Consider the following 24,821-nt stretch of genomic DNA (forward strand, 5'->3'; position numbering starts at 1 on the left):
CAGTAGAGTAACTTGGGTCATTTATCAGTCCTCAAATAGCTTCTTTGTGTGCAGCTGGGAGTGGGTTCAGCCAGTTATTGTCAGTCTAAGAGAGAAGAGATGAACCCACACACAGAAAACCGCAATAGTGTGTAGGGAACAAATACACAAAATTAGTGCAAACAGACACAGCTGTGTGGGCTAAACAAACAGACCAGGAGAGCCAGAATCCAGTCAAAACCCAGTAGACTTGGCTGGAAAGACCTTTAGTAGGAATCATATAGAGATTTTCAAGAACAAGAAAAGTAGAGTTAGAGAGAAAGACTATAGCTAAGAGGGAGATCAAAGAGAAAGATTAAGGAATTCCTATTTCTGATATCAATAGAGGCAAGCATGTCCCTTACTTCTGTGAGGTCTGAGGAAAGTGTACAAATGAAGTCCACATGCCACACATCTTAAGGTTTCTCCAAACCAAGCAGCCCAACACCTGCTCCTTCCGACTTCCTCTATGGCCAGGTTTGAACTAGAATTCTTGGACTTCCAGGGCTGCTTGCCAAAACGTGGTAGTATAAGCAGAATTACTCCAGGCCTCAGCCTGCTCCACACCGTTGGAGAGAGGCAGTCTCTTGGGTCTTCTTGTGTTCCTACACATTCTGCTGTGGATGCCAAGATGGAAAGGCTCTCACTGCTCTTTTATGATGGGCCACCTCTCAAGGTTGTTATGAAGCTGGTAACCTGGACAGATGAGGTAATGTCTCTCCCTGGGCAAGAAGCAGGCTTACTGATTGCTTGCTATAAAAGCAGTGGATTCTCCAAGCTCAGGCTTCCTTAGCTGTGACACAATCCCCACTGAGAGCACAGCATCCACTCAGATCTGTCCTGGCACCTGGGGGCAAGGAGAACTGATACATATATGCTGCTGCTCACACTGCCTGCTGAGCAATAGAATCCTTTGTCTCTGACCCAGGAATCTCATATCTTCTATAAATAAGGCTAAATTGAATCCCAGACCTGATATATTGTGAAGGATGTCATGCACACACCAGCCCTGGTTCAAACTCCACATGCAGCCCTCACAAAGAGCTGTCTCTGTCTACCCCATTGGCTTCAGGGGTGCCCACTGGTCACCAGGTTTGCCCTTCAGAGAACAGATTTGGAGTAGAAGTCCACATAGGCCCTGCAAATGAGCTAAGACCTTTGGACAGGGAATTTCAGGATCCTAGGTACCGGGGTAAGTTCTAGAGGGCTAGGGGGAGAGCTCCAGATGGACACATCTCCTTGGTCCTGCCATCTACACATCCCGTGGAGGGGGACATGGCTAAAGGAGAGCCAGCACAGGGCCCTCTAAAACACTGAGTCCAAATCAAGGGCCCTGTGTCCGGGTCTAAAGTCGGCTCTTGCTGGGGCAAGCTCCCTGAAGGAGCAAGAGGCACAGCAGCAAGAGAAACCAAAGTAAGGAGCAGATCAAAAATTAAGTGACCAAGTTCTCGTCCCCATTCTACCTCTAAATGTTTAGATGACTTTAACCCCACCAGGCCTGTTTCTCCTTCTGTAAAATAAGGTGATTAGCAGTTCAATACAATGATATCTAAGGTGTATCTCAAGTCTAAGCTCCTACGATTCTACAAATCCATGCTCAAGGAGAAAGGCTGTAGCTCGCAGCCCCTAAAGAAGCCTGAGAACAAAATAAGTAATAAATGGAGCAAACTGAGCCACAAATGCCTACAACTAATGGGCCGGGCAGGGTATGTGTATCACTCGTGCAGAAGAAAACTATACCAGTGGGAAAAAATGACAAGATTTCTCAGGGATGAGACCAGGGTGGGGCCATCCAGAGAGCTTGCAGCTTAGAGAGGTGCATTCACTTAGAAAAGCCGGAAGGATTTGCTAGCAGCCACACACGGGCACTGCTCAGACACCGGCAAGTGAAAATGTATTTCTTGATGGAGCACAGGAAGAAGGGCCCCCTGGGGAACCATCTCACTCCCATCTTACACATTTCCTGATAGCATGCAATTAGCGGATCACCTCAGCAAAGGAAGTGTGAAGGTGCTTTCACACCACTTCAGCTCTGCTCCCAGAGGCTCCCAGAGAAAAACTGAAGAAAGATGAAGAGGACTTCCTCATCTCCTCTCCCGGCCCTGTGCTCTTCCACTTTCCATAGCTCAGATAAAATATCTTTTCATCTAGAAATCAGTAATAGGTTAGATGGCTGCTGCTGAGTCCAGTACAAAAAAAAAAAAAAAAAAAAGAAAGAAAACCATACTCAGGATTGACTCACAATCCCAGCATAAATTTTCATCTGGGTAGATGGGAAAGTCTCCTGTGGGGTATTGTATAGGAGCAGAAAAAAGTAAAGAGGTACCATTTTCTTTCATTTGGTCAATGATGAAACAGCCACTCCCCTCCCTGCCATGCCATGCATACGAACAATGGCCCCCAAGGCCTCTCCACCCCCCATTTCTGGTGACCCAGGATCCTGTTCACTTATCAAAGTTGTTCTACTTCCATCCAGCTGCCTCTGAAGGATGATAAAATGAGAAGCATCAACAGGAACACACACACAGGTGTGCATTCCCCAGCCCAGGCCTGCACACCGCTCAAACACTGGTCACCTGCATGGGGTGATGTGAGTAAAGGGTCCCAACGTCTTCCCTTGCCCAGCACCCCAGTCACCAGCTCCCCACACTGGCTCTAGGGCAGGGCATTGCCAATGCTTACATCAGTCATTTTGGTTACTGTGGTGTTCTCTGAGTACCACAGAGGCCCTTGGCAGAAAACAAAGAGAAAGGGGGAAGAGCAGTTAGAGGAACTCTAGGTCCATTCCCCCTGTTTGAGCGAAGCAGCGCTGCTTTTATCTATTTCCCTCTCAAGCCAAAGTACACGAAAAGCTACTGGTTTTGTTTGTTTTGAGATGGAGTTTTCCTCTTGTTGCCCAGGCTAGAGTGCAATGGCGTGATCTCGGCTTACTGTAACCTCCGCCTCCCAGGTTCAAGTGATTCTCCCGCCTCAGCCTCTTGAGTAGCTGGGATTACAGGTACACACCACCACGCCCAGCTAATTTTGTATTTTTAGTACATACGGGGTTTCTCTATGTTGATCGGGCTGGTCTTGAACTCCCAACCTCAGGTGATTCACCAGCCACGGCCTCCCAAAATGCTGGGATTACAGGCGTGAGCCACCGCACCAGGTCTTAAAAGCTACTGGTCTTAAATATCATGACCTTAGGAGGTCTCCGCTACAATTATCTGTGGGAAGATCACAGATGAATCCATTGCCAGCCATTACTACCATAAAAGTGTTGTCCATGAGGAGAGGTGAGTCTTGAAGAAGGAGAAGAAATGGGAGAAGAAGGCACACACAGCCACTGCGCTCCTGAGACTCGAGGGAAGGCACAGAGTACAGGGAAGGAGGCCAAGGGGAAGAGGAACATCAGCAAACTTGTCCTGCTTTGTAAGTAAAATAAGCCAGACAAAGACAAATACGTATGGTATCACTTACATCTAAAGAAAAATTTAAGTCAAACTCACAGAAACAAGAGAATAGAAAGGTGGTCACCGGCTGCTGAGAGTGGGAGAACTGGTCAAAGAATATAAACTTTCAGTCATAAGGTACATACATTCTGAGGATCTACTGTACAGCATGGTGACTGTAATTAAAAATGCCATATTATATACCAGAAATGTGCTAAGAGAGTAGCTCCTAAGCATTGGCCCCAAAAAGAAAAAGAGAAAAGAAGGTAATTACGTGGAGTGATGGGTGTGTTAATTAGCCTGATTGTGATAAACATTTCACAATATACACATACATCAAATCGTTACACTGTATACTGTAAAAATATGCAATTTTGTCAATTATACCTTAATAACGCTGACAACAAAACACAGAAACAAAAAACTTTCCCCGCTTTAACAGGTGGCTAAGCTAGCCCTGGTCACATTCAGTAACAGCAGACTGTCAGGGAAGGCTCAGATCCCAATAGCATGAAGTAGATTATTATTATTATTATTTGAGACGGAGTCTCACTCTGTCACCCAGGCTGGAGTGCAATGGCACAATCTCGGCTCACTGCAACCTCTGCCTCCTGGGTTCAAGCGATTCTCCTGCCTCAGCCTCTCGAGTAGCTGGGATTACAGGCGTCTGCCACCACGCCCAGATAATTTGTGTATTTTTAGTAGAGATGGGGTTTCACCATGCTGGTCAGGTGATCTCTGACCAACAGGTGACCCACCCGCCTCGGCCTCCCAAAGTGCTAGGATTACAGTCATGAGCCACTGCGCCTGATCAAGTAGATTATTTTTAATGGTGAGTCAAAGATCCTGTAGAAATGTATGAGAATATGTCCAGAGTTTTGTTATGTGGAAATAGTTCTTAACAAAGAAGTATGCACAATATAAATACGTACACGTAAGATATTCCAAAACATAAAGATACCTCTGAGTGAAAGGATTCTTTTTTTTCCCTAAACTATTTTAAAAGGAGCACATATTATGTATGCATCTTCCTTAAGTCTGAAACATATGATAAACAAGTAAAACTATATCAAACTAAAAAGTTTCTGCACAACAACAACAACAAAAATTAACAAAATGAAAAGGCAGCCCACGGATTGGGAGAAAACGTTTGCAAACCATATAAACCATGAGGGGTTAATATTAAATATATATAAGGAACTCATACAACTCAATAGCAAAAAAAAAAAAAAAAAATTTTAAAAATGGGCAAAGAACCTGAATAGACATATAGACATGTCTCTAAAGAAAACATAAAGATGGTCAACTGGTATATGAATAGGTGCTCGCTGACACTAGTCACCAGAGAAACGTAAATCAAAACCCTACGTGATATCACTTCATATCTGTTAGTACGATCATTATAAAAAAGACAAGGCGTGAAAAGTGTTGGCAAGGCTGTGGAGAAAAGGGAACCCTTCCACACTGTTGGTGGGAATGTAAATTAGTAAAACCATTATGTAAAACAGTGTAGAGGTTCCTCAAAATACTAAAAATAGAACTAGCATATAACCCAGCAATCCCTCTGCTGGTATATACCCAAAGACAATGAAATCGGCATCTCGTAGAGTTACGTGTGCACCCATGTTCCTTAATGATGAAGAGTCTTGTTTTAGAAAAATATTCTGCTAATAACTGGAGGAGAAATGATAGAATTCTATAAGGCTACTTTCAAACCCCTAATGTATTGATCTCTCTAGCCAATAAGTATACATTGTGGAGAACCAAATAACCAATTTTTATGTTCCTTCTGATGGAGACATGTCATGGAACCTATGAAGAATTCTTACCAAAAACCGAAACCAAACAAAGTAGAGTGTGTAGTGGGCGAAGGACTGTGCTAACGGACACCACAAGGACATTACAGGTAAACTAAGACCACGAAAGACTCTATAGGACAACTGACTCGGCCTTTACTAAATAACAGCAAAGACATGCAAGAGAACTTACAGACAAAAAGATATGTAATGGACATATCAAACAGTTTGATCACATGGACCTTATTTGGATATCTGATTCAAACAAGCAAATAAAAATAAAAATGTGGAGGGAGGGAGGGAGGAAGGAAGGGAGGGAGGGAGGGACGAAGGAAAGAAGGAAAGGAAGGAAGGAAGGAAGGAAGGAAGGAAGGAAGGAAGGAAGGGAGGAAGGGAGGAAGGAAGGAAGGAAGAAGCACCACAGTCCACCTGCAGAGGAGAGGAGAGACTTCCCAGGCAAGGTAGTGTGGTCGGTCCTTCTCCCTCACACACCCCGACTTCACCCCAGCGCATCCCTGCTGTGCCTCTGCTGCCCCCATGTGGCCGAGGGAAGGCCTGACACTGAGCCTGTAGAGGACGAAACCTTAACACAAACTCCAAGGAGGTCTTTGCTCTTCCCTTTTTCGCCAATTCTTGGCCAGGATTTGTCCCACCCACCCATGAACATGGGGCTGCTGCGGAAGCAAGTGCCAGGATGGGTGCCGGGAACGCCTATCTGCTCAGGATGCTAAAAACATGGATGCAGATGCTGGCTGGGGGAGCAGGATCCAGAGAACCAGAGCCGCCTCAGGCAATCCCCCCAGCGGAGAGGAAGTGGAGATAAAAACAGAGGAAGCCCCAGGAAACTAAGGGCCAAAGGCAAGCAGTGAAACCAGCTCCCTTGCCTCATGAGATCAAGGTAATGCCACGCTAAGTTGGTGGCGCTTCCCCGCTTTGGGCAGTCTGTCTTACAGAGCACTTGCGGTGAACTGCCCCTGACTGCTATCTGAGCACACATTCCCAGAAATGCAGAGAAAATTTCAGGGGGATCCCACTGACGGTAGTTTTAGCTTATGTCTCTATTAGCTGGCTTTTTGAGCAACAAACCATGAAGAATCAGGAAATGGGAATTAAATTCATTTGTTATTATCAAATAACATGCAAAGAGATTTAAACTGATCCCTTAATATTTGCACAATTGTTATTGGGCATTAACGCTGACCCTTAATCTGATTTCATTTTTGTTTACTCAGTAAGTCCATTTTTCTCTGCTTAATTTGTTGGATCTCCAACACTCAGGGTGACAGGACTCTCTGACTAAGAAATAATTGTCACAGCACAGGTACATATCATGTGTGCACATGAACACATATATTCTGGATGAAATTCCCCAAAAGCCAGTTTCTTAACCCTGAACTTTCACCCCTTTCTCTTGCATATGACCCAGGCATAAACCTCCATATACTCCTCCCATATCGAGGCTCCAGAGCCAGACCGCCTGGGTTCAAATGCAGCTTTAGCACGTACTGTGTGACCTTGGACAAATCACCTAAACTTTCCGAGTTTCAGTTACCTCCCCATATAGTGAGGATGATAGTAATGGCACCTCATAGGGCTAAATGAGTTCACAGCTGTGAAGTGCTTAAAATAGCACTTGGCACAGCAAGTGCTACAGGAATTTATCAACTTGGTACTGTTATAATTTTTGTGAAATGGGTTTGAAATGCAATTAACTAATAAACTAGCTAATTTTAAAAAACTAATTTAAAAAACAATGATTTTCAGCCGGGCACAGCGCCTCAGACCTGTAATCCCAGCATTTTGGGAGGCCAAGTGGGGGGCGGATCATGAGGTCAGGAGATTGAGACCATCCTGGCCAACATGGTGAAACCCCATCTCTACTAAAAAAAAATACAAAAATTAGCCGGGCGTGGTGGCGCGTGCCTGTAGTCCCAGCTGCTCGGGAGGCTGAGGCAGGAGAATCACTTGAACCCGGGAGGCAGAGCTTGCAGTGAGCCGATATCATGCCACTGCACTCCAGCCTGGGTGACAGAGCAAGACTCCGTCTCAAAAAAAAAGAAAGAAAAAAATACCAATGATTTTCTCTTTTTTTAAACTAGTAAGTATTATTTGCTACTAAAATTAGATTATAATGAAGTGGCCAGTGCCTCCTTGTTCACCTCTAAATTGTGATGTCATTTTCAGGAGAATCAGGCTTGTTGATCTTATTCTCCTCCAAGCCTCTTTTTTAACCCTCTAGTCATAGTCCTTGTCATGATCAGCTTCTTCTTCAATCCTATATCATTTAGGAAAAGTAAAGCATAGGCAGGTATGTGTACATGTATGTGCATATGAGTGTGTACATATGTGTATTGTGGATGTGAACATGACAGCATGTGTGCATATGTGTTTGTATGTGTGCAAGAGTAGCACGTGTGCATGCGTGTGTGCATATGTGTGTGTGTAGCAGGAGCGGGTGGGTGGAGTTTGGCCATGCTGAGCATCTCAGCACAACTGCACTTTCACTGTGACCTCCTCCACTTTTCTGCCATCCCTGGTTCTGGATTCTATCCTCTTCCTTCCCCACCTTCCACTGGCAGCGCAATCAGCTCTCAGTCCAGTGACACTTACCTATTAGTGTTCTCTAGAACCTCTACCTTCTTCCGAAGCTCCAAGTTCTCAGTTGAACAAGACTCCACTCTACAAAGGAAGGAGAAAGAAGAAAATTATTACCCATAGAGCAAACACTAAGCTAGGAGTTAGGGTGGAGGTAGGTGGGGATGAGGAAAAGGAGGGTTGGGGGGATCTGCCACTCCATGGAAGTGTGGGAAAGTATGGAAAGAAGGATGAAGACACTTAAGAAAAAAAAAAAAAAATAGGCAGGGCACGGTGGCTCACGCCTGTAATCTCAGCACTCTGGGAGGCTGAAGCGAGCGGATCACAAGGTCAGGAGATAGAGACCATCCTGGCCCACATGGTGAAACCCTGTCTCTACTAAAAATACAAAAATTAGCTGGGCGTGGTAGCACGTGCCTGTAATCCCAGCTACTCGGGAGGCTGAGGCAGGAGAATCACTTGAACCCAGGAGTCGGACGTTGCAGTGAGCCAAGATCACCACTGCACTCCAGCCTGGTGACAGAGCAAGATCTGTCTCAAAAAAAGAAAAAAAGAAAAATAGAAGGATCTGAGGCCGGGCGTAGTGGCTCATGTCTATAATCCCAGTACTTTTGGAGGCTGAGGCAGGCAGATCACTTGAGGTCAGGAGCTCAAGACTAGCCTGGCCAACATGGTGAAACCCCATCTCTACTAAAAATGCAAAAATTAGGTGGGCATGGTGGTGTGTGCCTGTAATCCAAGCTACTTGGGAGGCTGAGACAGAAGAATCACTTGAACCTGGGAGGCAGAGGTTGCAGTGAGCCAAGATCATGCCACAGCACCCCAGCCTGGGCCACAGAGCGAGACTCTGTCTCCAAAAAAAAAAAAAAAAGAGGGAGCTGAGTGACGAGTGCCTGAATAATGAAAGATGAATAGGGACAGTACAAAATATGACCCTCTTTTAGGGTGTTACAACCCTCTTTCCTCTCACCTCCTCCCTAGTGTTCTCAATACCCATCATACTTCTCCCTCTATACTACAGTAATCTGGATACTCCCGGCTACACTCTTACCAGGACTGATAAGAAGTGAAGAGACTTAAACAAACAGGACGAGAGCCCAGGACTAGGAATCCCGGTGCTGGGGCATGCATGCCCAAAAGAGACAGTAAAGAGATTTTCATAGAAACATCTTGACCCTGAATGCCCGTAGAAAATGGTGGGACAGCATGGGACTACAGTCTTCCCACGGTATTCAGGGGGGATTAGTTCCAGAACTCCCCACAGATACCAAAATCTCCAGATGCTCGAGTTCCTGATAAGAAATGGTGTAGTATTTGTATATAACCTTTATATATCCTCCAGTATATGTTAATCATCTCTAGGTTACTCATAATACCAAATGCAATGTAAATACTCTGTAAATATGTGTTACCTTGTATTTACAGTTGTATTATTTTTTATTGTTATAGTTTTTTTTTATTGAGTTGTTTGGTTTTGGTTTTTTGAGACACAGTCTCACTCTATCATCAAGGCTAGAGTGCAGTGGCACAATCACAGCTCACTGCAGCCTCAACTTCCTGGGCTCAAGTGATTCTCCCCTCTCAGCCTCCTGAGTAGCTGGGACCACAGATGTGCACCACCATGCCTGGCTAATTTTTTTTTATTTTTAGGGGGTCTGGCTATGTTGCCCAGGCTGACCTTGAACTCCTCAGCTCCAGCAATCCTCTCACCTTGGCCTCCCAAAGCACTGGGATTACAAGAGTGAGCCATGACACCCAGCCTATTGAGGTTTTTTTCTGAATATTTTAGACCCACAGTTGGTTGAATCTGAGGACGCTGAATCCCCAGATATGGAGAGCCGACTATACTTAATGCTGCATTACCAGTACTTAAGTCAGGTGATAGAAGCACTAAACTTTCAATAGTAACTTTGAGAAACAGCCAGGAACCACCAGCCATTCCTTTCCCCAGATCCACATGAAGTTCATTTCTGGGTCTGGGGCCTCATGCCCATCTTAAAAATATCTTGGTTTGTTAGCTAAAGAACTAACTTCTAGGGCTAAGACAAAACTGTATTTAATTCATCTTTTTCTAACAGCCCGCCTGATATTACAGACTTTTCAAAAGAACAAAGATTGTCTTCAAGTGTTTTTGCAAAAAAAAAAAAAAAAAAACATGAATTGTAGTGTCTGGAAAATAAAGGCCGCCAACCTGACATCTTTCTTTCCCTGTGTGCCCTCTCTAGAGCATGAGGGAGTGTGGCCAATGGGGGCTGATTAAGTAGCACTGCTCCTTTTGGCTAAAACAGGGCTTCTCCTGCTAGAAGTTCCAGGAATGTGCAGGAATGTTAATATTTGTATGTGTTTGAAAGGAAGTCTCTGAGGACTCCGGGGTCCTTGGCTGGCAGTGGTATGATTCAAACGCCTACTAAGGTACTTTTACTTCTTTCCTGCTTTATTATAGACGTCTCCTCCAAATAACCACTAGGTGGCAGGCAAACCACAGCTGATAAACCACCGGGTTTCCAAGGTGGCCAGAAAGAGGAATTGAACTGCTTCTCCCCGATTCTCCGCACACCCACATTTCTCTGTGCATACTGCCCGATGAACACAACAGTTTGCCAGCAGGCTTACTTTTTCTCCAGGCTGTCCATGTATTCTTTCTTCTTTCTCCTACTTTCCTGGGCAGAAATCTGAGAGAGAGGGGTGGGAGGAGAATGATTAATTTCCAGCTCTGTAAGTAAACCAGTTAAGACGGGAGGTGGTTAGCGTAGAAGTCACCAAAGCCCTGCTCACTTCTGCAAGCTGCTTGCCATTTGTTTAAGCTGCTGGTTCATCAACTAGTCTGTCCTCCCGGGTTTCCAGCTGCCAAACTCACACCTACTCTCCTACAAACCAGGCCACCAGTAAAATGGACACTGAGTGGCCAGGAGTGGTGGCTCACGCCTGTAATCCCAACACTTTGGGAGGCTGAGGTGGGCGGATCACTTGAGGTCAGGAGTTCGAGACCAGCCTGGCCAACATGGTGAAACCCCGTCTCCATTAAAAATACAAAAAAATGGCCGGGTGCAGTGGCTCACGCCTGTAATCCCAGCACTTTGGGAGGCCAAGGCTGGTAGATCACCTGAGGTCAGGAGTTCAAGACCAGCCTGGGCAACATGGTAAAACCCCGTCTCTACTAAAAATACAAAAATTAGCTGGGCACAGTGGTGTGTGCTTGTAATCCCAGCTACTAGGGAGGCTGAGGCAAGAGAATCACTTGAGCCCGGGAGGCAGAGGTTGCAGTGAGCTGAGATTGTGCCATTGCACTCCAGCCTAGGTGACAGAGAGAGACTCCATCTCAAAGTAAAAAACAAAAACCAAAAAAATTAGCCGGGCATGGTGGCGCACATCTGTGGTTCCAGCTGCTTGGGAGGCTGGGGTAGGAGAATCACTTGAACCTGGGAGGCAGAGGTTGCAGTGAGCCGAGATCATGCCACTACACTCCAGCCTGGGTGACAGAGTGAGACTCTATATCAAAAAAAAGCAAAAGAAAAAAACGGACACTGAGTGAAGAGCCAGGCCAGACCATGTGGCTCACAAACCATCAGTGTGGTCTCAGATAAATGAGTTTAACTCCTGGACCTCTGCTGGCTGAACTACATCTATAAAATAAGACAGCTGGCTTGGTCATACATCAACTTGCTGCTGGTTCCGCACATGGATAGAGTGACACTAAGCTCTTGTCTTCCTTCCCTCTTTGCCCCCTCCCTCCTGGCAGGCCTGTGCCTCATCCATCCTCCTGGTTTTCATCAGGCCTGCTCAGCACTGAGGGGCCCAGGGGTAGGAGACTACTGAGTCCAAATATAGACCAGCAAACTGCAGAAGTTTTGTAATCACAAAACCCTACCAAGAAAAAAAAATTAACCAAGCATTCGCAATGTATTTGTACCTTATATATATAAAATACATATATATGCTGTATTTTATATAGATACATATAGTACATATATATGTCTACCAGAGGAAACTACTGTATATATCGTACACCCAAAATTTAAAAGGCTGAGTTTAAAAAAAAACAAAAAAAAAACAAAAAAAAAACTAGATGGAAATTCTAATAGCTTCCTCCCACCCCTGAAATGTATCATCGTGGGCACCAAGGAGGTAGATACTGATCTGGGAGTCTGCTGGCCTCAAGAGGGATGGGATGGGCTGGAGGAAGAGAGGGGCACGTGGTGAGGGTGCTTCTCCCAGGGCTTAGGGAAGGGAAGGGCTGGGCCTTGGTCTCCACCATGGGATCGGGTAGTGCTGGCCATTGGGAAGGCAGGGAAGGGAATGCTGACTCGATTCTGCTCGTGTCTCTGCTCTAGAAGTGCCTAGGTTTGAAGGGCTCACCTTATTCTTGATCTTCCTCCGAATTTTCTTCAGGGCCTTCTCCTCTGATTTTGACAGGGGCAATTTGGTGGGGATGGGATAGCCCTCGGCGATCAGGGTCCTCTTCTCCTCCTCTGTCAGGACCAGAGGGCCTGATCCCTGCAGTTTCTGTGCAGACCAAGGAGCAGAAAAGGGTCAAAGAAAAAGAACTGGGACCACTGAAGAATCACCTCCCGATGGGGTGATGAGAATCTGTTACAATGTCTTACAGAAGGCTCTGACACAAGGATGCCCCATCTGCTTTGGGTGATAGATGGGTATTTTGAAGGGCATGGGAAGATGGGGAAGACACCCCCATGTGAGTGTTATAACCTAGGGATTATAATTCAAGGGAAAGAATACAGAAGCCTCCACCCATTATTTCCCGGGAAGCACCCCACTTGCTAAAACATGAAAAGAAAAAGCAGAGGAGTCATTTCCCACATCCCTAGAGATTTCCTGGCCTTGGAGTGATGAAGGATTCATTCGCAGCCCTGCTTTGTGCAAGAGTTCTGTTGTTCTCCTTCTGAAAATGCAATTTTATAAGGTGCTCTCTACACACCAGGAGTCACTTCTCTCCTCCACTTTTAGCTAAGGGTGCAGAGCACCCAGGGACACACCTGCAGACTCTTTCCACAGAAGCCTCTGGCTTCAGCAGTCTCAGAACGTCCATCAGCAATGAAGACAAGAATAGCAGCCCATCTCATGGAACCCACAGTAGAATGGCATGTTTATAATTAATCAAACAGAGTCCCTATTGCATTTTAGCTCCATACTAAATGCCATGAAGGACTCAAAACAAACCCTATCTCTCAAGTAGCTTGCGATCAAGACTGTGAGACTGAATTGATACCCATGAAAGGATAAGAGTAATTAAATGCTAAACTGTAATCTTAGGTGATATGGTTTGGCTCTGTGTCCCCACCCAAATCTCATTTTATAGCTCCCATAATTCCCACATGTTGTGGGAGGGACCCAGTGGGAGATGACTGAATTATGGAGTGAGTCTTTCCTGTGCTGCTCTTGTGAGAGTGAATGAATCTCACAAGATCTGATGGTTTTAAAAAACAGGAGTTGCACTGCACAAGCTCTCTCTTTGCCTGCTGCCATCCATGTAAGACATGACTTGCTCCTCCTTGCCTTCCACCATGATTGTGAGGCTTCCCTAGCCACATGGAACTGTAAGTCCAATTAAACCTCTTTCTCTTGTAAATTGCCCAATCTTGGGTATGTCTTTATCAGCAGCATGAAAATGGACTAATACATTAACTAAAGGTGTACTAAAAATTTGAAGTAAGAGAACACTGCTATGAGTTGTGTGATCAGGAAACATTTAGGGCAGGAGATGAGATTTGAATCAGGCCTCCTGAAAGAAAGGGGATGATTTACATAAGAGAGAGGAGTGCATTCTAAGCAAAAGGCAGTATTTTGAAAAGTCACTGAAGAAGCCATTCTGCCTAGTGTGGGTAAGGAGTTCTTGAAGCAGCGGAGGGCTGGATACCTGATAATGGGTAAAGGTGTCCGGGCTTGGTGCCAACAGGTAATAGGGAAACACAACATAGTTGTTGGGCAAGCATCTGACATGGGGAAGAGTTCCTCCATAAACATATAGAATGGACAGATCATAGTAGTACACACAGGTATATAGGATACAAGCTATTCTAGTAATCCAAGGAGTGAAGTCAGGTTCAAGTTGAAAAGGTGAAGAAAGAGTGGAAGGGTGAATTCCCTTGTCCTCAGTAACAGTGAAATATAAGAATGTGGTTACAGATCCAGAACTTTCAGGGACAGAATCAACACAAATTTTCAAAGTTATGTTAATTAATGGATGGATGGTACTTACAGAATTTTAAAACATCTCATTTCATTTAAATTTTCTAGTTGTGATATTGTAAATTCAAAATAGCTGATTATAATTTTTATAATTTCATAGAAATCAATTCACTCCTAGAACAATAAGAAGTTAATGATCTATTCTTCTTTATTATGGTGTCCTCATGTACGTGAGGGATGAACAAGGGGTCTTGATGTCTGATCTGAGTTTCTGGGTTAAGAGTCATACGACACACAGAAAAGGCTTAAACTGTTTTTGACCTTTAAGCATCAAAGAAATTAATCTCAGAGTAATTTTTAAGTTCACAAAAATTGCTTATTTAAAATATAAAAGGTATTTCCTATGACATAGGTCACAAGGACCATTAAATTAATGCAAATATTTATGATAGAACTTTGAGGAGAAAAACCCCAAATTTTTATTCCTCATGCCTATAGCTCTGTAAAATAAACATATGAATGAAAACTGGAAGTGTGCATGTGAAAAGGAAGAGAATTGTGGTAGTAAAAGGTGAGATGTGCGGGCAGTTCTTAGAAAGTGTTCTTTCGGGTTGACATCACTCTGCTTTCGCCATTAAACAGAAACTTCTTGACAAAAGTAAAAACCAAACAGCCTTGAGTGGTCCTGCTCTGGATACAGCCCCATGGGAATGAATGGAGAGGGTTCCCTTTGGTCCAGTAATGCCCGCTGCATACTTACATGAGGAGCCGTGAGGAGAGGGGAGCTGGAGAGGGCGGAGGGGGCCCGGGGTGCAGCTCTGGAGGGGCTGTGGGTCTGAGGCAGGCCGAAGGGGTGCAGGCGTGGGTTGGGACTCAGGCTGCCCTCTGAGTCACTGCCGTGACTGCTCGGGGGGGTGGGCGGCAAATGCAGGTGGTCCACTGGGGCTGCAAAAAAGGAAGCACATCTCATCCATCCCAGAGCCACAAATGAGGACACAACTGATTTGTGGCAGAGCGAACTAAAGTGCGAGGGGCCTCCATGAGCTGACCCGGACAGACCTCCAAGGTGCAGAGGGTGGATACGGGAGTCCTCCTTTTGTATGAAAAAGGAGAGAAAGAGGATATAGACCCACATTTGCTTACACTGACAAAAAGAAACACTGGAAGTGTATACAAGAAACCAATAAACGTGTGACCAGGGACCAGGCAAGGTGGCTCATGGCTGTAATCTCAGCATTTTGAGAGGCTGAGGTGGGCAGATCACCTGAGGTCAGGAGTTTGTGACCAGCCTGACCAACATGGCGAAACCCTGTCTCTACTAAAAATACAAAATTAGCCTGGTGTGGTGGCACATGCCTATAATCCCAGCTACTCAGGAGGCTGAGGCAGGAGAATCACTTGAACCCGAGAGGCAGAGATTGCAGTGAGCCGAGATCATGCTAAAATACAAAAAAAAATTAGCCGGGTGTGGTGGCGCACGCCTGTAGTCCCAGCTACTTGGGAGGCTGAGGCAGGAGAATTGTTTGAACCCAGGAGGCGGAGGTTGCAGTGAGCCAAGATCACACCACTGCCCTCCAGCCTGGGTGACAGAGCGAGAATCCATCTCGAAAAGCCGGAGTGGCTGCTTTGAGAAAAGCCGGTTTATTTCTGGAGCAATGTGCGTGGTCATGCCCATAGGCAAGACGCCAGGCATTCTTCATTCAGAAAACATGAAATCCATCTTCAGATACGGGAGTGAGCACGGGAAAAATAAGTGAGAGTGCAGTGGGGGGACTTTCTCCTCCAAAGTCTCCTTTGCCCTTCCTCAGGGAAGCACGACACCCTCTCTGCCAGGGCCTATGGAGCCTTGGTTAGCATCCATCAGGCATCTCCAGGGCAGCAGAGATGGGCTTCTGAAGGAGGAATCCAACCAGGCTTCAACGTGAATGAAAGCACTCTTGGGTCTCACTGTTCTTTCTAAACAGTGCACATTTCTGTTGTACCAGCCACTGCTACTGAGCCAAGGGAGGTAACTGCAGGTAAACACTTAACTCCTGGAGCCCCCAGGACAATGGAGTCCTCTGTATGGCAGCCCACGGTGGGCATGGCCCACACAGCTGGTTCTGCTCGGCCAGAGAACTAACTGCTGAAGGCCATGGGAAGCCTCAGCACATCACCTCCTCGTCCCTTCTTCCAATGGAGACCACCCAACATGCTATGGATGGGAAGGGCCCTCCTGAGACACAACAACTGACCCAAAAAAGATGACCTTACCCATAGCTGCCTGATATGGTTTGGCTTTGTCCCCACCCAAATCTCATCTTGAATTGTAGCTCCCATAATTCCCACATGTGGTGGGAGGGACCCAGTGGGAGATCACTGAATCATGGTTTCCCCCATACAGTTTCCCCCATACTGTTCTTGTGGTAGTGAATAAGCCTCATGAGATCTGATGGTTTTATAAGGGAAACCCCTTTTTGCTTGGTTCTCCTTTTCTCTCTTGCCTGCCGCCTTGTAAAATGTGCCTTTCGCTTTCCGCCATGATTGTGAGGCCTCCCTATCCACGTGGAACTGTGAGTCCATTAAACCTCTTTTTCTTCATAAATTGCCCAGTCTCGGGTACTTTATCAGCAGCATGAAAACAGACTAATACACTGCCCTCAGAGAGGATGAGCAGCAATCAGCATCTCTCTCCTGCAGGAATACCTGAATAGCCGAGGCCACAACAGGCAATGCCCCCTCAGCCAACCCTGGTCCCCCTGGCCCTGGCATACTTTTTTTCTTCTCTCTCTCTCATTGTGATTCCCTCTCTCCCATCCTTTCTTTCTCTTTCTGCCACATACAGCTTTTCTCTAGATGTTTCCTCTTTCCCTTTTTCTCTGCCAGTCTTGCCAAAGAGGTCCCTGGGCTTTTTAGTCTCTGTGGGCACTCTTAAAGCTAAAGAATATGCTGAAATAATCCTAGTTGCACTATTCCCACTACTCCTGCCACAGGTGCAGGCAGCCCAGGAAGAGAAAATATGCAGGTGCTTGGCTAAGAGGGAGGAGTCCTAAGGTTTCTCGAAAGCCATGAATATTATGGCACTTCATGGTTTAAAAAAATAAATAAATAAACGGGAAGCAGACGAACCTAATAGGGGCTCTGTGCTGTTACATTCCCAAGAACCAGCCTGGAGTACCTAGAGCCACCCTGTCCCTTTCACTTGGTAGGGGCCAAATTATTCTAATACTGTTCTCCCGTCCAAGCAGAGGGCAGCCCACAAAAGACAGAAAGAGAATGACAAGAAAAGCAAGTGAAGCAAGTAAAATCTTGTCCTTCCTACCTATTAAGAGCTACAGAGCTGGCCAGAGGCGCCTCAGGATCAGATTTCTAAATATCATTTGAAATGCCGCTTTTGGGTTACTGCAAGGTCTGGGGGACAACAAGCTACTTTGCGTAGAAACTGATGCAGTCAAGGATATTGAATTTCCTTATCTCAGTTTATCCAGGATAATGAGGAAGGGCTGTCCTTAACTTCATTCTTGAAACACTTCTCCTCCAATAACCCTGGATTCAGAAGCCACTATGGGATTCATTGTTATGGTGATGACACTTCTGAACCACATCACAGCATAAATTAAAAGAGTAAGATTTATTTGATAGTAATAACTGGTGTTATACAAATGAAAGCAATTACTTTGAAGCAGTATATAAAGCTGAAAGGCACTACTGTCTGTCACTCAGTGCAAAGACATAGTGTCTCAATATGGATTCTACCCAGTATTATTAACTTTAAAAATGTAATCCTTTCTTTATTGATAATAAAGGCAAATAAAGGGCCAACCCTGATTACATTGTTACAAACCAAATCCTGAGTTAGTTTCTAATGGAATGAAGATAGATGATATTTTCATGAGAAGTGCTCATATGTAAACATCCTCACATTTATATACCGTAGCAAATATACCTTTTCGGTGACAACTGTATAAGCCAATTTCTTATTGTTGACCACAGTAATGAACTGTACTTTGAAATTTGTACTGAAAGTACGAATGGGACTGGGTGAGGTGGCACATGCCTTTAATCCTAACACTTTGGGAGGCCACAATTGGAGGATCACTTGAGCTCAGGAGTTTCAGACCAGCCTGGGCAACATGGTGAAACCCTATCTCTACAAAAAATACACGATTTAGCTGGGCATGGTGGTGCATGCCTGTAGTCCCTGCTACTTGGGAGGCTGAGGTGGGAGAATCGCTTGAACACATGAGGTTGAGGTTGCCATGAGCCATGATGGCACTACTACACTCCAGCCTGAGCAACAGAGTAAGACCCTGTTTCACACACAAAAAATAAATAAATAAAAAGTATGAATGAAAAGGGAAGTGATGGCATGACTGAAAGCACAGAAGTGAGAAGAGCAGGATGTATGCAGGAGAATCTGCACATGCAAGGCAGAGAGAGCTTCATTAGACCTTATGAGGCTCAGGGGTCTGCATCCAGGATTCCTAACTATGGGCTTCACAGGAGAACAAAGAGGGAGAAACTCAGAAAGAAACTGACATAGAGAAAGATAAATATAGAAATATAACAACCTGGGCCAGGCGAGGTGGCTTATGCTTGTAATCCCAGGACTTCAGGAGGCTAAAGCGGGCGGATTGCCTAAGGCTGGGAGTTCAAGACTAGCCTGACCAATGTGGTGAAACCTCATCTCTACTAAAAATACCAAAATCAGCTGGGTGTGGTGGCGCACGCCTGTAATCCCAACTTCTCAGGAGGCTGAGGCACAAGAATCGCTTGAACCTGGGAGGCAGAGGTTGCAGTGAGCCAAGATGGTGCCACTGCACTCCAGCGTGGTAACAGAGTGAGACTCTGTCTCAAGAAACAAAACAAAACTATTACCACCTCAAGCATGTGTTAATTCTAAATGGATGGATGCCAAGAAGCCCAAAAATATGCACAATTGTGAACCATGAACATGACCAAATAGAGAGGGGGCTCCTTGCAATAGTTGTCATCCAAAGTCAATGTTTACAAACAATGAATTGGCCACATAATTAACTGTGAATTTACTTCACAAAGAGTTGAAACTAGAGTTGTTTGAAATAAGCAAGGTGCCTTTGTAGATGGTTGTTGATTTGCGGGGCTATGTAGGGTTCACACCTGGATGAATAAAGGCTGCAGTTCTCTTGTTCGATAGTGTTTGTGGTAGCAGTCCATAAAAGTTTTGAAAAATATCACCCTGGCTAGAAGTAAAAGTATGGTAACACTTAGCTGAAACTTAATCATGTGCATACATGGGAAAATAATATTTAGCTTGCAAAATTTTTATTTGGAAGCAAAATTTTTATTTTTTAAGAACAGAGCTATTTCATAAAGCCAGCTACATCTGTGGTACAAACTCATCCCAGCTCTCTCACCATATTCCCTCTCTGTAGACTCAGAGACCATATGCATAACCCAAAGGGACACAGGGAGGGCAGACAGACCTTCTTTAGGAGAGAAGTTTAGAAACTGATCCACTTCATGAGGCTCCAGCTTAATTTTAGGAATAATGGTCTGGCACGAGGAATCAACCTGGAGGAAGAATTTCAAACACAATTTTTAAAAACCAATCACAGCCTTGAAGACACACGCAGGAGAGCTATTTGTCACCTGTGTCTTCCTCTCGGGACAGCCTTGCCTATCCTGGAGAATAGCTGAGTGTAGGCAGCTTCCCTGACAGGGAGTCATTTTAGTTCTTAACCTTTTTCTCATCGCCAAACTTGGCATTACAGCTGACAGGACCCTCCAAACTTACTTGAGACCACCCTGGGTAACACAATGAGACACCATCTCCCCCAAAAATACAAAAATTAGCAAGTTGTGATGGCGTGCACCTAAGTAGTCCCAGCTACTTGGGAGGCTGAGGCAGGAGAATCACTTGAGCCCAGGAATTTGAGGCTGCAGCGAGCTGTGATCATACCATTGCACTCCAGCCTAGGTAACAGAGTGAGACCCTATCTCAAAAAAAAAAAAAAAAGAAAAAAGAAAAAGAAAAAGAAAAAACGCTCAGAACTCTAAAGTTGAAAGCCAAAGGCTCAAGCCCAAGACTGTATCAATATTCTTTTCTATGTTTTTATAGTACTATAAAGGCATTTTATTACAAAATATTCTGGTACTTTTTTTGTGTGGCATCATTCTGCTAACTTTATTCTTAATACACAGTTTGGGTAAAGTAAGAACCAAACAATGCTTCCACTCCCCCTATCCTCACGCCACTTTGGGGGCTTTAAAAAGCAACTTATATTGGTAAGGATTCCCAAGACTGCAGAATTTACTTGTAGAGCGTAACTGTACATTTGATCGCTGAAAGAAAATAAGAGGCCTTCTAAGAGGTGGTGACCTTAGCAGAATGAGGAGGGGCCAGGGGGTCTCTTATCCCAGTTCAGCCTCACACCAGCCTGGGAGTTTTCCCTGCCTGCAACGTAAAGCAGCCTGTAAATTACATATAGCCACAATGCACTTAAATTGAGTCAATCACCATGGAAAATGGGAACTAAATTTTAAAGAGTCACAGGCCTCCCCCAGCTTACCCTGGGGTAGGGACTGTGCACCAAGCCACATCCTTTCTCTTATATATAACTTTATTAATATTAATAATTAATGTTATAATACAATTAATATAATTATTAATAATTAATATTAACGATGTTATTAAGGCTTCCTAATGACTGATGGTATCTAATCATGAAATGCCTGGTAGGGAAAGGAGAAAAGTTATCTGGCCCATACACAGGAGCAAGGCCATGCCTCTGAGCTTTGCTAGTTACATACTTTACAATAAGTCAACTAGACCGGACGTGTGGCTCACACCTGTAATCCCAACACTTTGGGAGGCTGAGGTGGGCAGATCACTTGAGGTCAGGAGTTCGAGACCAGCGTGGCCAACATGGTAAAACCCCATCTCTACTAAAAATACAAAAATTAGCCAGGCATGGTGGCTGGCGCCTGCAATCCCAGCTACCCGGGAGGCTGAGGCACAAGAATCACTGAACCTGGGAGGCAGGGGTTGCAGTGAGCTGAGATCAAAAGGAATCCTAGCACACTTGCAGAGGCCTCCGTCTACAACCCTTCACATCACACAGATGGACTGACAAGGGAGTATGCAGTGACACTTTAATGAGTCTACTGATTCTGTGTTACCTTATTCCGAACAGGTAGACGCTATATATTTTTTCTTTGCTTCTTTTTTTTTGAGACGGAGTCTTGCTCTGTCACCCAAGCTGGAGAGCAGTGGCTCCTCTCAGCTCTCTGCAGCTTCCGCCTCCCAAAGTGCTGGGATTATAGGTGTGAGCCACCATGCCCAGCTGCAGATAGACACTCTATCCTGCTCACAAGAAATCTGACTTAAGGAATGTTAATGAAGTTGTTGCTTATAACCTGAGGCTTTGAACTTAAGGGAAGCTAAGACAGGCTTCCAACACTTGCAAGAAGATGTACAAATACGATGCTGGTCCATGGCCAGACACTGGAAATATCCAGAAAGAAGGTAGAGTAGAATTAAATTATACTTGCGGTAGGCATGGAATCTAGTAAGGAAAAAAATCCTGATTTCTTATGCTTTCCACAGGTAACACAATAATAGGTGTTATTATTACTATTACTATTATTATAATGTTATTAATATTGTTAATATTATTCATATTATCAATACGTGAGACATTCCTGACTTGAGTAAGGACAACTCAGCATCTCACTAGGAAAGTGAAATATTATACAGGAGTTCACATTCCCAGTAGCCATGCACTGTAAGCCATGGATTATGTCACCACCTCAGTCACTCCCTTTCCACTGCTTAAAAACCAGTGCCATAGAGAATTTTTTGTTACCATAGATATTTTCTGTGTTTTTTATTTTTTAACAGTAATCAAAGAGAGAATGAAATCAGCTTAGTTACTAATTTTTTCCAAACAATGGCTTTAAAGGAAGTTGGCACCAAATCAACATAGCCTTATTAAATGTATACATATGTATATACACACATAAAAAGTTGCATGTCCTTAAATGTACACAGCCACTAACTCCAAAAAGATTAAACACCTTATTGGAGAATGAGGATCTATCTGTATCTTTTAATCCAACCTGTTTACACAGAAGAAAATTGAGCATACCCCAGTACTCATTTCCAGAGGAGGTTCCTCCTTTTCAAACGGGGTGGAGATGGCTGTGATGGTCAGAGTGACAGATGGAACGAGTCCTGGGGGTGGTTCGTCTGTAATTGGCTCTGTCTTGATGGTTGTTGAAGGGAAGTCTGCAGACAGGTACCATTTCTCACTTTCCACCTCATCTGCAGGAAAAAGACAAGCACACATGTGAACTTGTTCAGAGCATCAGGCATAAGCAAAACAAGCAACCACTGGTCTTTCTCCCCAAAAAAGCTCAGTGAAGGATGATTGAAAGTGGAATAACAGAAAATGAAATATGTGAGAGAAAAGATTGATAGATATGAACAGCAAAGAAAGAATCTATACTTGTATTCGCTTGCATGTGAGTATGCCTCAAGAAACTCTGGAAGGAATCCATAGAAAAGAAAGAAACTTGGCTTCCTGAGAAAGGCAGGAAGAAACCTGGGTTGATGGGGAATAGAATAGGAGGGAGGATTTTGAATATGTAATGAGCTACTCTTTTTGGTTGTCAAGTCATGTAAATGTGTTATCTATACAAAAACAGAAGGCCGGGCACGGTGGCTCATGCCTGTAATCCCAGCACTTTGGGAGGCCGAGGCGGGCGGATCACAAAGTCAGGAGATCGAGACCATCCTGGCTAACACAGTGAAACCCCCTCTCTAACAAAAATACAAAAACAATAGCTGGGCGTGGTGGCGGATGCCTGTAGTCCCAGCTACTCAGGAGGCTGAGGCAGGAGAATGGCGTGAACCCGGGAGGCGGAGCTTGCAGTGAGCCGAGATCGCGCCACTGCACTCTAGCCTGGGTGACAGAGCAAGACTCCATCTCAAAAAAAAAAAAACAAAAAAAACAGATAAATAAGCACATTTAAAAACATGAAAGAAAGAAGCAGCCAGGCACAGTGGCTCATGCAAGTAATCCCAGCACTTTGGGATGCCGAGGCAAGAGAATTGCTTGAGCCCATGAGTTTAACACCAGCCTGGGCTACAATGCAAGACTCTGTCTCTACAAAAAAAAAAATTTTTAACTAGATAGGTGCGGTGGTGAGCATCTGTGGTCCCAGCTACTTGGGAGGCTGAGGCAGGAGGATTGCTTAAACCAGGAAGTCAAGGCTTCAGTGAGCTGTGATCACGTCATTGTACTCCAGAGCCTGGGCAACAGAGTGAGACCCTGTCAAGAAAGAGAGAGAAAGGGAAGGGAGGGGGAGCGGGAGCGAGAGAGAGCAAGAGTGAGAGTGACAGTGAGAGCGAGAGCTAGAGAGAGAGAGAAGCAAGCAAATGGTTGGTAACCAATGGGAAAAGATGAGAGAACATGGTGAGTAGGTCTCTCTCCTTCTCTCCAAAGGAAAGTTATTTGGTTTTTTGATATTTTTTTCTTCTCACTCCATTTTTTTGTTTGTTTTTGTTCTCTTCTGTTTTCACTGTGATCCCATCTAGGCCTTAAACCTAACTTAGACTTCCAGAGACTCTGCTCAGCCCTTTGGGAGACTTTGGTTTGTAATAACCATCTGCCCTTTGCTGAAATGGACTAAATACTCTTCCTGAGAAAACGGCTGCATCTTGGTGAGTCTGGGTCTTGTCTTGTCTTTCCTGATTATCACCAGGCCTGGTGATAGCTAACAACCGAGAGACAAGACAGAGTGCCTCTGCCACTTAATGCACATTCTTCTCAGAGCCTAAGAGAATAAGAATTTGTATTTCTTAACAAGTTACTTTGGAGCTAGCGCCTCAGCACTGCCTGGAAAAGCAGGGAGGAGGGAAGGAAAGGAAAAGACCAGAGGGCTGGAAACAGACAAGACAAAGCAAGCCAAAGGCCACATTCCTTAGCTGATACCAGTTTTACTAAAATGAGGCTAAAATAAAGCAAACACATGCTCCTTTGCTTTCTCAAAATGCTTACACACATACAGCACATTTCACATACTCAGTGACCCATTACTGTCAGGAGAGCAAAGTCATTCACATTATAAATTTATTTTATATTCAAGAATGTGACTCCAGTTTTCTTATGAAAAGGTACAATCATTTAGAACCACTAAGAAGAAGGGAAGGGCAGACACAGAAACTAAGAACTAAAAATCTACAATTATTAAAATTATGTTTCATAAGCAACTTCTTTAAAGCACAAAAAAAGGTTCATATTTGAGGAAAATAATTTCCCCCCTAAATCCAGTTTATAATTGATGAATTATCCCAGCCTCAATTTATTTCCCAAGGTGAAATAAAGACAGGACGGGCAGGCCTTCTGGTGGTGGAAGATGTTTTGCTTTCAGAGTGGGGCTGCTGAGTGCTATGGTGTGACGGGGATTTCCATCCTTCATGGGGTGTAGGCCACATCCTGGTGGAAGGGGAGGGCGGGGGAACAAAGGGCCCTCTGATGGCGGCCAGAGGAGGGAGACCACTCTGTACTGGACTCAGACTGTGCCCCAGCTCAGCCCAGAGATGAAGCAACCGGACCACCAGCCAAAAGATTCCATTGACTCTCCCCAAAGGAGCTTAGGAGCTAGAAGACACTGTCTGCTGCAAAGAATACCCACTTAGGACAGTCAGGGAAGGGCTGGAGAGACAGAGACAGCATAGATCCCATTTTTTCCATTCAGCAATGACATGGTGATGCTTTTGCTTTTTGTTTTGTTTTGTTTTGTTTTGAGAAATTCTTGCTCTGTCACCCAGGCTAGAGGGCAGTGGCGCCATCTCGGCTCGCTGCAA

At 44.7% G+C, this 24,821-nt stretch overlaps 1 protein-coding gene across 1 annotated transcript in view; it reads right to left on the reverse strand.

Moving 5' to 3' along the window:
• CREB3L2 (cAMP responsive element binding protein 3 like 2) overlaps window positions 1-24,821 on the reverse strand; it is a 127,492-nt gene that overhangs the window by 18,427 nt on the left and 84,244 nt on the right. Inside the window, exons 3-8 of the mRNA XM_032761875.2 lie at window positions 22,099-22,274; window positions 19,435-19,522; window positions 14,751-14,935; window positions 12,200-12,346; window positions 10,457-10,515; window positions 7,859-7,927 (exon numbers count right to left, since the gene is read on the reverse strand). Coding sequence (XP_032617766.1) covers window positions 7,859-7,927; window positions 10,457-10,515; window positions 12,200-12,346; window positions 14,751-14,935; window positions 19,435-19,522; window positions 22,099-22,274 — 724 coding nt within the window. The remainder of the gene's footprint in view (window positions 1-7,858; window positions 7,928-10,456; window positions 10,516-12,199; window positions 12,347-14,750; window positions 14,936-19,434; window positions 19,523-22,098; window positions 22,275-24,821) is intronic.

Source organism: Hylobates moloch, unplaced genomic scaffold (genome assembly GCF_009828535.3).
Source record: "Hylobates moloch isolate HMO894 unplaced genomic scaffold, HMol_V3 SCAFFOLD_1, whole genome shotgun sequence".
Lineage (NCBI taxonomy): Eukaryota > Metazoa > Chordata > Mammalia > Primates > Hylobatidae > Hylobates > Hylobates moloch.